General features: G+C 31.9%; 1 protein-coding gene across 1 annotated transcript in view; it reads right to left on the bottom strand.

Annotated features, from left to right (window-relative positions):
• LOC134708635 (uncharacterized) overlaps positions 1–12,916 on the bottom strand; it is a 61,350-nt gene that overhangs the window by 26,455 nt on the left and 21,979 nt on the right. Inside the window, exons 10-11 of the mRNA XM_063569282.1 lie at positions 2,951–3,111; positions 1,373–1,469 (exon numbers count right to left, since the gene is read on the bottom strand). Coding sequence (XP_063425352.1) covers positions 1,373–1,469; positions 2,951–3,111 — 258 coding nt within the window. The remainder of the gene's footprint in view (positions 1–1,372; positions 1,470–2,950; positions 3,112–12,916) is intronic.

Below are 12,916 nucleotides of genomic sequence, written 5' to 3'. Positions count from 1 at the left end.
AAAAAATTTCCTATATACCTTATTATAATAAGGTATATAGGAAATTTTTTGGCACTTGTCTCAGAAAAAAAATATTCCTATATACCTTATTATAATAAGGTATATAGGAAATTTATTTTCTGAGACAAGTGCCTGTGTGTTCACGGCCGACATCCGTAATGAGTTAATACGGGTGTAAAAATGATCTATTGCGTCAACATGCCAATTTTTTCACCACCCACGACAGTCTGTAATTGCAAAAACATGTATTGTAATCACTTGTAAACCTTTAATATAAAGGTTCAGGTGCTTACATTCAATAAATAAATGTTATTTCGGCAATCTGTTGAATTTTTTTTAGTCATTTCGCGGCGGTTTGTTCCGCAGTATGACTTTGAGCTATTTTTTTAAAATATATACAAAACATGTTAAATAGGATGTAGTAAGAATTCAAATTGAATATTTTTTTTATTTAATTAACATGATTAAAGGGACGTGGTAGACTTTCAGTTAACATAAACCGTCTTCTTTCTAACTTTTATTTTATTTTTAAAAGGGGAGCAACCCCTGATAAACAATGGGAAAGTTTCACTCGTTTTGTGTCCAAATGATTAAAATCTGAACACGACTGGACACGGTCTGACAACATCTTGACGTAACTTTGTATCCATGGTCTGTTTTGGTCTGACACGGTCTTAACGGGTCTAAACAACCCGCTAGATGATTCAGTCTTTTCCGTCTTGATACGCCTTAACGAACTGATTTACCTGATGAGGCTATCGATCTGAACGGCGACTAAACGATCTGAAATATCTGGACGAATTTCTCTAGCGGTAAATCCAGTCAATCAAGATGTGATCAGACCAAAATGGCCGTTTCAGACTGAAATCGGGCTTCTAGTGTTATCACCTGTCATTTTCCTACATTGGTACTACAGGCATTGTCTTTAAGTCGACACGAACGGTACTCACCTGTCATTTTCCTAAATTGGTACTACAGGCATTGTCTTAAGGTCGACACGAACGGTAATCACCTGTCATTTTCCTAAATTGGTACTACAGGCATTGTCTTAAGGTCGACACGAAATGTAGTTACCTGTCATATTCCTAAATTGGTTCTACAGGCATTGTCTTAAGGATATGCAGGGTTATATAGTTGTTGTTTATCGTTCGTTCGTTTGCTTTTAGTGCTATTGTGTTGTATAATTCTAAATACTTTTTACTTTTCTTCATCAATCTTTAGTTCTTTTTATTTCATGTTCTGGTTTTGTAGTTTTGTGTTTCTTTGGCTGGTTTGATTAAAAGAATGATTTGCCAAAATCAAAACGCTCAGCATTAACATTTCAAAACCAGACAATAGGGGATAAATGATGCAACAGTTAAATTAAACTAACCTATCCAGTATTCTGTGTTAGGGTCACCAAAGCCATTTTCGTAGTGCAACCAGCTTCTATCAAAATCAACGGAACCATCTCTTCTTTGTTGGAATACCTGTAAAGGTATATCATAACATCAATAATTGTAATTATGATAATGATATGAAGCTCAACTACTAAAAAGGGGTCAAACACCAGCATGCATTTAATATTTACCATTCAAAGGCGTATATTTTTCCTTAAAATTAACATATGATAGTTCACAAAACAATTGTCTTCAAACAAATTAACTTAAATTGAATATTTAAATTTCAAGGAACAAATCTGTTTCCAATCTACACATTGCAGCTATTAATGAGGCCGTTATGCAAATAGTAACCACTAACAATAATAATGCAATCTTTTGAATACTATTTTTAAAATGTTGGTTCAATGTAGGTCTTTGCAAGGGGTCTTGTGGCCGAGTGGTCTTATTAATCTAACTACTTTATCCTTAACATGTCAAGTGGTAGGTGATCTTGACATATTCATTGGTTGTGTTTTAGATATACGCATAATGTGGTATATGGTTACCCACATATTCATTTGGGAAAACTTCATCCACTTTATCAATATCAATATGTGAAGTGTAAGATATTGAAGTAATGAATTTATTGACACCGTTAGTGGAACTGCAAGAACTGACACAAACTGACACTCCAAAAAAAAGTACCAACGGAAAATATATAACGTCTACATTTATATCACTTGGTACATCATCTGGTATGTTTATGCTTTTAGAAAGGAGAAAACAGTAACATATGTGAAACAAGAGAGATGCAGTTATTCACCAAGGTAGTATAAATCATTTGAAACTGACATAAATATCGTCAAACAAACAAAAAATAGTTCTAAACCGACTTTCCTTGTTCTAGTTTTGAATTATTTCGTTTAAGTTTAAAAACAAAAAACTTTTTAAAAAATCCCATTTTTCATTTTTAACGTTTAAAAAATTTGTCAAAAACCATTCGGAATGAACAAAATAGCAACGCCATGCCTTCTTGAAAAATAAGAATATTGGGTCCTTGACAAAGAGCAATATGAACATAGCAAAACACACAGAATTTATAGGGACAGCGCTTGTATTGTCATCTTCATCTCAAAATCATGGAGACGAAAAGAGATATCACCTACCTGCAAGTTTAAGGTGGTAGACCTAGGTTAAGGGAAATAACTCTTAAAATCATCAGTACGTTTGTGTCAGCCATTTTCATAAATACGTTCTAAGCTTCTAGGATAAATACATTATTTTCAATCTGTTTCAGGTAAATGCTTAAAATACATTAATAAAACTTGACTATTACAAACGCATCACTGAATAAAAGAGTTATCTCCCTAGACCAAGGTCTACCCCTTAAGACGGCTCCTAGCACAGGTTTGAGCGAAGATCAAGCCAAAATTGTGAATTGAAGAAGAAAGTTATTGAGTTATATCAATAATAGAAGATATCTAACATTTACTGTCAGAATTTTACTTAATAATCACCTTTAAAGTGTGTAAAAAAAATAACCAATACAAACATTTAGACAACCGCGAGTTCGAATTTCATATACTCACTGTCCATCGACCTCCATATGTATATAGATCACACCAAACATCTTTCTTAATGTCGATGGAGGGGGAGATAGTATACACACCACTACAATTATGACCTTGAGATTGTACTTCAGAGCAATCTCTGGCTGTGGTAGCTATAATTCCTGTCTTGCATATATTTCCTGAGGAGAGATAAAAATTTAAAAAAATTGTTATTATGGCTAACTATATTAAAATATTGAAGTTTAGTCAATTGCTTTGTACTTTATATATTCATTTTTTTCTATGGTTCGGTAGTTGTCTCTTTGACACATTCCACATTTCCATTCTTAATTTTATCAACTGGAGTAAATGTTCCTCGAAAAACGTTAATAAATATTTATACATATCTCAATATAGACAAGTATGCGGAAGTTTCTCGCTGCATTGAAGACCTGTTGTTGACCTTCTGCTGTTGGTTTTTTTATTTGGTGGGGTTGTTGTCTCTTTGACACATTCCCCATTTCCATTCTCAATTTTAAGTATGTATTATTCTATTTAACTTCGATTTAAAATATATCAGGTGTAATTCAGTCTTTACATTTCCTACAAATTAAAGAAACTGTGCAAACTGGGTTTGTGTAAAAAGTAAAATCCAAAAAAAAAACAAACTCAGAGGAAAATTTAAAAAGGAAAGTCTCTCATCAAATGGCAAATGAAAAGCTCACACACATCAAACGAATTGATAACAACTTTTATATTCCAGACTTGTTACAGACATTTTCTTTTGTGGAAAATGGTGGATTAAACCTGGTTATATAGCTAGCTTTACCGCTCACTTGTATGACAATTGCATAAAATCCATAAATCTACAATTTTCACATGTGCCATCATTTCTACTGTCTATTATATAATATTGTACATAAGATTACCTTGGTAAACTTCATAATGAGTCCATCCACTTTCAGAAATTCCTGTAACAAGTTGATTGGTCAAATCTTTGTTGAATGCTTGACATCTGCGGTCGTTTTTATTAAATGCCACAGACCAACAATAATTATGGTCTGCGCATGACGCAATGCAGGCTACAGCGCTTGGTTGTTTTACCGTCCACAATAAGTTGGAGGACTTGTATACATTGTCATATGGAATGTTTCGTTTTGAAGTTTGAACACGATTTTGTATCGTGGATTTGGCCAGTTCGGTATTGCATAATGTAATGTAAAATAAACTATAAATCCTCAACATGTTCGAAATATCGTTTAACTGTGAACGTAACAAATGAATGTTTGTAAAGTTGTTTGAGGCTTAAACGTTCAGCAGGGTATAAAAAACATCGAACAGATAAAACACAGGTAAGCGAATGTTTTGAAGTTTGAAAACGTTTTCGTACCGTAGTATTTATAAGATCTCTACTGTCAATTACTAATAAAGCTAAATTGTAAAATCCTACATATGATCTTGTGAGATTAACATATATCTGATATGCGCATGTTCGAGGCAGTGAATAATTTACAATTCAGTTATTGAGTCCAAGTTTTGTTTTGTGTACTGTCTTTCTATCTAAGGATTTTTTAAACCAATTAAAATGAAAACAATCCAAGCAATTTTTTTATCAGTTGTCATATAACATAAGATGTGAACTCAAAGATCTTCGTTATCAACAACCATGGAATATAAACCACTAATTTTAAAAGAAAACTCATCAGTCATATCCGGTTTTAAATTGTGTTAAATAGACAGGGGTTTCGCCTACAAATGACTAAAACTATTATCTTTTATATCTTTCTCCTTGCCGTGAAATTGAAAACCTATCAAAATTACCAAAGGTGTCTTAAAACCCTCACAAATTATGATTAAAACAGAATGCAACTAGGAAGTTACAGCTAGGTTTTATAAGTTCAATTATCAAATGTTCTTAAAATGGAATTACAAAATTTGAAAAAAGATTAGATGAAAGTGTCTGGAAATCAATGGATTATTACCATCCTTAATAATTTCTTTTAATGTTTTGAAACATTTTGGACCTTCAAATGTATTAACCTGAAATCTATGTACACTGTGTATGTATAATTCAAATATAACATGCATCTCTTATGATGTAGTATAAAATTGCAACAAACCAAATGTTGAATAAATCACTGTTGAAAAAATAACATTTAAGACAGACAGCTAGAAACCATAAACATACTATGTATATGTTACAGTAAATAGGTGAAATTAGGAATTACATGTAATTACTGAACATTTCAGTAAATACCTGTAATTACTAGCCAATCTAGTAATTACATGTATTTACTAGATGTTTCAGTGATTACTGGTAATTACTGATTTTTTTTGTCATTTTTACAGTCATTTACTAACTTGATGTTTTTGTTTTAAAATTATAACCATAACTCAAGATACCAAATAAGAAAATAAAGGGGTAAGGATTTTAAGGGAGCATACTTGAGGATGTAGGAATATAAGGCACATCAAAAGTGCATACTCTTTAGTGTTTGTGAATTGAAACTGGAAAATGGTTGTTTTATAGGTCTTGAAACTCTGTAAATGTATGCATGCAAGACAATGATATCAATCCAAAATTGTTAAACTAAAATCTCAATCATGCACTGTGGGTTAAAACTTTAAAATAACTTTCTCCAAGTATCTTGGATTTCTATCAAACTTTGTCAGAAGCTAAATGTTTATGATCACAAGATAATATCCAAAAGTAAAGATTGTAAAAAAAACCCTTTTTTTCCTATATTACTTATAAACATGATAAATGGACTAGTTTTTTTCCCAGTTAACATTACAAACACTCTGCAGTTAAAGGTTTTTAAAACATTAGATTTTATATCTTTATTACCATCCTGGATTTTTACCCAATTTTGACATAAGCTTCTTATAGCATGTATAGTACTAGTCAAAAGATGGTATCTAGAGGAAAATTTTAATATTTTTTCCTCATTTTTGTTGAGCCTGTGATTAACAGCAAAAGTAGGCGAGACTATTTGTTCTGCAAAACCCTTACAATTTTAATAGCTTAATACATCGATAATCCATCTTCAGCTAGGGGTTGAATTGAAGGTCAGATGAATACTTATTCAATGAGGTCCAAATATTCACTCGCAAGTGCACAACTCATCAACCTTGTTTCTCAGCTAATTTAATAAAATAGAACTAGATTGGCTACTAACAGTGAATTATAATTTCACTATATCATTTTTATGCCCCACCTACGAATGTAGAGGGGCATAAAGTTTTCTGGTCTGTGCGTCTGTTCGTCCGTCCGTCTGTCTGTCTGTCTGTCTGTTCGTCCATCTGTCCCGCTTCAGGTTAAAGTTTTTGGTCAAGGTAGTTTTTGATGAAGTTGAAGTCCAATCAACTTGACACTTCGTATACATGTTCCCTTTGATAAAATCATTCTAATTTTAATGCCAAATTAGAGAATTTATTCCAATTTCACAGTCCATTAAACATAGAAAATGATAGTGCGAGTGGGGCATCTGTGTACTGTGGACACATTCTTGTTATTAATGATTTAACAAAACAAAAATACATATTTTTTTTTCTATATCCCGAAGCTAATGCACATAACAGTTCATTCCAGTTCTTAACCTTCACAACGTTATCTGATCTTTATAAGGTAATAAGTCTAAATATTCGTCAAACTCAAAGGTTTTTTTAAAAAAAAAGTTAAAACATAATGCTTTGGGAGAGTTTTCCATTTCTGATTTCTATGTCTGCTTAAATTGGTCAAAAATTAGCTGTATAATGCTCAACTTGAACCATTTTGGATTAAAACTAAAGTTACTCGGATTTAACCAAATATTTGAAAGTCAAAATTTATTCAAGATATTTTGAATACAAATCAACCATTCAATATTTTAAGAGTACTAACTGATTTAGTTAGTATTACCATAACTTTTGATCATCTGACCATAATACAACATTGTTTTAGCAGTCAGTAAATAGGTGTAAAAACTCATTTTAAAATTAGTAATTACTGGTAATAACTGGGCAGTTTCAGGAATTACTTGTATTAACTAAGTGCACCGGGAATTACCTGTAATTCCTAAATTTTAGTAATTACATGTAATTCCTAATTTCACCTATTTACTGTAACATATACACAGGCCAGAATCTGAGCTTTATTTGCTATATGATATAAAAACTAAACGGACGAAAAATAGGTCATTTATTCAAAATCATAAAATGCAAAAAAAAACATTTTGCAAATAAAACATTTGACATGAAAGCTCATATTTAATATGAAATAATAATACATAATAATACATAATTAATACAAAATCAAATCAACTAATAGCATATCAATTGATTGAAAAATTGACAAAGAATAGCCAAGGTGGGGAGGAAAGTCTGCTCCATAAATAAACATATATACATATCTACTTCAAAAGATAACATTTCACCTAAATGCGTCCAAGCTTAGCGAAAGGTCGTGTGACATAATCAGTCAATCAAACTTTTTAAAATTAATTCTTTAAGGAACGATCGTTTTCATTAGATAAAACAAACCCTCGATCTCACTCCTGAGAAAATCGAACACACATACTATAACGTTGAATGGACTGATCAATATTCACGTAGCTGGCCAAGGTCGTTGAAAGCTTCCATCGTCTTATTCGCGATCATGATTGTGTTCTTGATTATCCAATTTCATTTCTAGCTTTTATTCATGTATACGTGTAAAATTCATTGATTTTATAATTCTTACCAATAGTTACATTTCAGACTTCAAATATAACATGCATGTCTTATGATATAATATACAATTGCAACAAACAAAATGTTTTTCGTTAAAAATTGTTTTATTTTGAAATTTACACACAAATATAGAATAAAGGACTTTTTGTTTTTGATACTGACTTTATCACAGTAAAATATCAGGTGAGCCCAGAGTCCTTTATTCTGTTTATTGGTAGTTTTAAAAAAATAAGTCACTACAATAAAAGAGAAAATAACGAAGGAACGTCTTTATCGCGGCGAATCACACTTGACGTTACAGGCTGCATTACGTCATTTGAAATTTTGTCACAGTGCAGTAAACATGACGTTCTCTTGCACAAAGTATTGAAGAGGAATTATTGCATAAGTTTCATTAAAATTCTACTTTGGACATGATTCTTACAATGCCAAATATAATGGTAGCATACCAGTAAGTCAAATTTCTTAATTTTTCACAAAGCGTCAGCATAGTCAGGAATTAAAATGATACGATACGAATCACATTTATCTTGTCATTCGCTCAGTGTTCATCATGAAAACGATCATATTGATTTCAAATAATTTAAAGAAAGCACTGTGAGCAGACATTTCAGTAGTCTAAGGCCGTGTTCACACCAAACGCCGTGTAGAGTAAACATGTTTACAATTAGTTTAGTGTAGTGTACACTGGTTTCACATTACATTTGTTCACATCTATACATCTTGTTTAGCTACCTGTACAGAAGATTTGTTCTCACTTGTAAACTAGATGTCATTTAAATGTTCATTACGTAGAACTGAATTGAAAATTTTTGGAAAATTTTTCTAGCGGTAAAGGAACAACCATTTGACTTCAAAAGGGGGGGGGGGGGGGATGGGGATGGAAATATTCCGATCCCCAATTTGATAAAAAAAAAAAAAATGGTCATACAGATGATAAAAAAATTTATTCTGAATCAAGAGTTTCCCCATACATTATAGTGTTAAATATTGAAAAAAAAAGTATTTGACCACCAGCATCGAAAAAAAAGGAATAAAAACGTACGTGCAAAAAAAATCTGACTCGGATAAAAAAATAACCCTCCCCCTTTTTTTACGTTAAGTGGTTGCTACTTTATGAAAGCCATTTTTATAATTTGTAGTAGTTTGAATATACTAGAGATGTCTTGATAATGCATTAGAAAACGTTAGCTGCAACAGCGTGCTTACAGCCGAAAAAAAGGATTGAGATATTAGGGATCACTACATTTTTATCTTTTCTGTTCGTTTCAAATGGTATTTTTTCTCCAAGGAGTATTTGGTAAAGGAATAGGGTAATGTTTTTTTAATTTATTAAACGTGCTATTTAACGGATCTGAGATACTAGACAAACATATCAATTACCTCACACTTTTTTAAGTCATGCATTTATGCGTGAATCGTTTTTTTAGTAAAGACCAGTGGCGAATACTTCTGTGTACGTCAAGTCGATTCGGGAAGACCTTTTCAAATGAATTAGGAAGCAACTATTTACTTCATTTTTAGTGGAGGGGGAGCGGGGCGTGAGCTATTGTTTTTTTTTCAGGAAACAAGCCAAGGTGACAAGTCGATATCAATTTTAGCATTATATATAGTGGCAGCTGAGGGTGAAAAAAACAACTTTTTTTCAGGGCCAAAAACTGGAAACATTTTTTGTTTCCAAAACAAAATCCATACCTCACCAACCCCACCCCTTTGCCTTTATGTTTTATACTCGACTATAATAGCCCCCCCCCCCCCCCGAAAATCAATTGGTTGCTGCCTTATGGGTTCGGCAAGGATGCTGCTTTGAGTCTTGATTAGGGGTTAATAAAGTACGTTAATTTTTTTTAACAAAAAAAATCTGTAAAATTTCGACAATTAATAATTGTCAAAAATATCAATTTTACTAAAAAAAAGTTTCCTCCTAACATATATACACGATAAAACTAATGTCCTAAATGCCTAGTTTTGTGTACACTTAACCTACACAAGGCCTACATTGAGTATCGACTGTGTGTAGGTAAAACATGATTTAAACTACATGTAAACATTGAGTTTTATCAATGGGAACGCAATTGTGTTTAGTTTACGTGTTAGTTACACTAACACAACACCGAATTTAAGTCAATGTGAACACGGCCTTAGTAATACATTATGACATCATGAAAGGATATTATATTTTTTTTCTTTGACGCCTTACATCTACGTCGCTTGAAGGCGTTAAAGCAAAAGCTTAAAATAGCCTTCCAAGACGTCACAATCATTTGGACTAACATTTCAGGAGACATGTAAGCTGACTGTAAATAATCTGAGCAAGCTCATATATCTTGTCGACTTCATTATTATTTCAAACATTTAAATAGACGTCACTTAACTTTTAGCTCATAATTCTTTTTATTTTTCGAAGACGTAATCATTTATTTTCCACACGGACCAGAAATATGAAACTAGGAGTTTAAAGGCCCTGCCGTTACCTTTAATTGCAGAAGCGAATTTAGGGGTCATATTAACCTCTAATAAAGGCTACAATTCTGGTCAATGCAGACTTTTATAGTTTGGTTCCCCCGGCTACCCTATATACACCCTTTTCAAAGTTTATCCTAGATCCGCATTTGAATATATGTTCACTTTTTTGTTCCTTGTTCTATGAATATCTGTCTCCATATTGACAATGAAACCACATTTTTTTTAAATGGTATATGATGGTCCCACAAAAATGTCGAAAATGCGTAAATTTCATTTTTTTTCTAGCTTTTTGCAAGTGGTACCTTTTTGGTCACTATTTATGTGTTGCGTTTAAATATGAATTGTAACACTTTATAGTGACTGAACAGGTAAAACAAATACTTCTGAACAAACAGAAAAAGAAAACTACTTGGAACAGCACCAGGCTATGTATTGGTATTGTTTGAATAAAAACTCAGATTGGAACAGCATGGACGATATGTTAGTTGTACGTCTTTGGAACTAGCAAAATTATAGATAACTTTTTTTAAAAGTCTATCGGGTTTTTGATATATTTTCTGTTAACATTTTCACATCAATCGTTCAAAATGGCTAAAATTACTTTGTGAAAGTTTCAAACAATGACGAGTGTTTCATTCGCCAAAAATCGTTACTGTGAAAAAAATCACGCGCAATTTTGTGAATTAAAGCGAAAGTAGATCCTTACGCGTTGCATTAATAAAATGTCATTTGCGTACTGACCAAATAATTTTTATATCACGGCCAGTCCAGTGATACTGACATTATCAGCGAGTACACATCAAAAGAAAAATGTTCAAATTACCGATAATGTAGATTATATAAGTTCTTATTGCCTAACTTAAACTGTCACTGCACTGATATGTAGTGTGTGTCAATTACTGGAGCAGCGGAAGAGACAATTTAAGAAACTTAATTTACCTAAAAACCTCATGGAATTTTAATGTCTTAAATTGTCTATCGATTATCCAGCTTTAGAAAAATGTTTGTCGTAAATATCAAATCTGGTAAAAATTACGTTAAAAACAGCCTTAACTAATTTTACCAAACTTACAACGAAAACCCCATTGCTGATTCGGTAGACACATCTCATAACTTACCCCTTCTAAAAATAATTTGGGAACGAAATTGGCAAATACAATTACTCTAAAACTTCATAAACTATAAAAGCATTTTTGAAGTAGTTTTATATGTGGAGTAGTTATGCATCTGAAAATAGTTGAAATTTACGCGGGAAAATCATCGTTTTCGACCTAGCATTATTTGCACGTTCAATACAGATGTGTTTTAAAGGTACAACAGGAAAGCTACCGTATAACACTTTAATCGACAGATTTACTTTTTGAGGTAAATGCGTAAGAAGATAAATATTTGGTTAAATATCTGCTTTTAATCCCAAAATTCAGAAATTTCTAAAAAATCAATGTACATTTTGTACGTGTCGTAGATATAAAAGTAGTATAACTGTAACAGATGGGAATTTCGACAATTCATGACTTAACGTCTTGTAGTTTAACTTTGACCTCTTAAAATACGGTAAAATTTTCATGCAAAAGTTACATAAGTCCAACATTCACACTAGTTATTGGGTGTGGCTCTTACCATAACTTGGCATGATATCTTAATTGACCTCATGTCAACTCTATGAAACTTTAGAGATGTATTGAAAGGAGTTGAAGGCAGATCCCTATTTTAGAAAGGTTTTGCCAAACCCAGCTATATGACCCTGCTCGTCCGAATTTAAAGTATTTCTATTCTAACTTTAATAGTTTTAAACAAAACAAACACAAAAATAGAATTAGTTACTTGCAGTAACATATTATTTTCTCTTGCGATACAATATTTCAGTTGATTTATGATTATGACCATATCAATGATAACTCATGTCAACACAAAAGTACTGGGCTTGTGACATCCTCGTAGAGGAAACTCAACTTACAGAGATATCGACCCAGTAATGGTACCTGGATTAAAATTTATACGCAAGACGAAAAAGAGTAACAAGACTTGATTGTTCTAAATAATTAATAATTTTTTTTTACAATCATGATACTGTATTAAACTTAACGTGAATGCATCACCTTATTTTCAAGTTTTGTGTTATTTATCGAACAATTGACTTATGAATTACAATTAAATTTCAAAACAAAATTAAAAGATCACAGGTCATTTATGTTTCTTAAGCATTATTATAAGAAAACGTTAAGGCATTATATAAAAATGCATAATGTATATAATGTTTCTTTGCTTTCCGATTTAATATAAATCAAAGTAAAATTTACCAGACAATTGATTGCATTTTAACTTTATTTAACTCACTTTCTTATTGAATGCTCATAGCCAAACATTCTAAACCCGACTAAGCAAATATATTGTATATATTATGTATGATTTTAGTTCAAAACAGCCATATGCAAAAAATTTTGTTTTACACAGTTTGATTTTGTTCAAATGTCGAAATATATTATGTTATTAATAAATGTCTCTGTCCTGAGTGTTCTTGTATTTGGAAGTACTGCATTTCTGTCATTAAATGTTGTCACAAAAGCAGTATAATTAACATTGTCATGAAGCGCGATGTTTGGCTAGCCCCAAAACCAGGTTCAACCCAACATTTTTTAAATGTCATGCACCATGTTAGAAATATGGCAGTTTTTATCTAATAGTTCGTTTTTATGTATGTTCCATCGTCGTTTGTTTTTGTTGAACTTCAGTGTTTCTGTTGTTTCGTTGTTTTCCTCTTAAAGTTGACGTGTTTACCTCAGTTTTGGTTCGTAACCCGGATGTGTTATTCGACTTTTTATCTGACGT

Source organism: Mytilus trossulus, chromosome 2 (genome assembly GCF_036588685.1).
Source record: "Mytilus trossulus isolate FHL-02 chromosome 2, PNRI_Mtr1.1.1.hap1, whole genome shotgun sequence".
Taxonomy (NCBI): Eukaryota; Metazoa; Mollusca; class Bivalvia; order Mytilida; family Mytilidae; genus Mytilus; species Mytilus trossulus.
The sequence above is the reverse complement of the archived record's forward strand: the minus strand, read 5'-3'. Positions and strand labels throughout refer to the sequence as shown.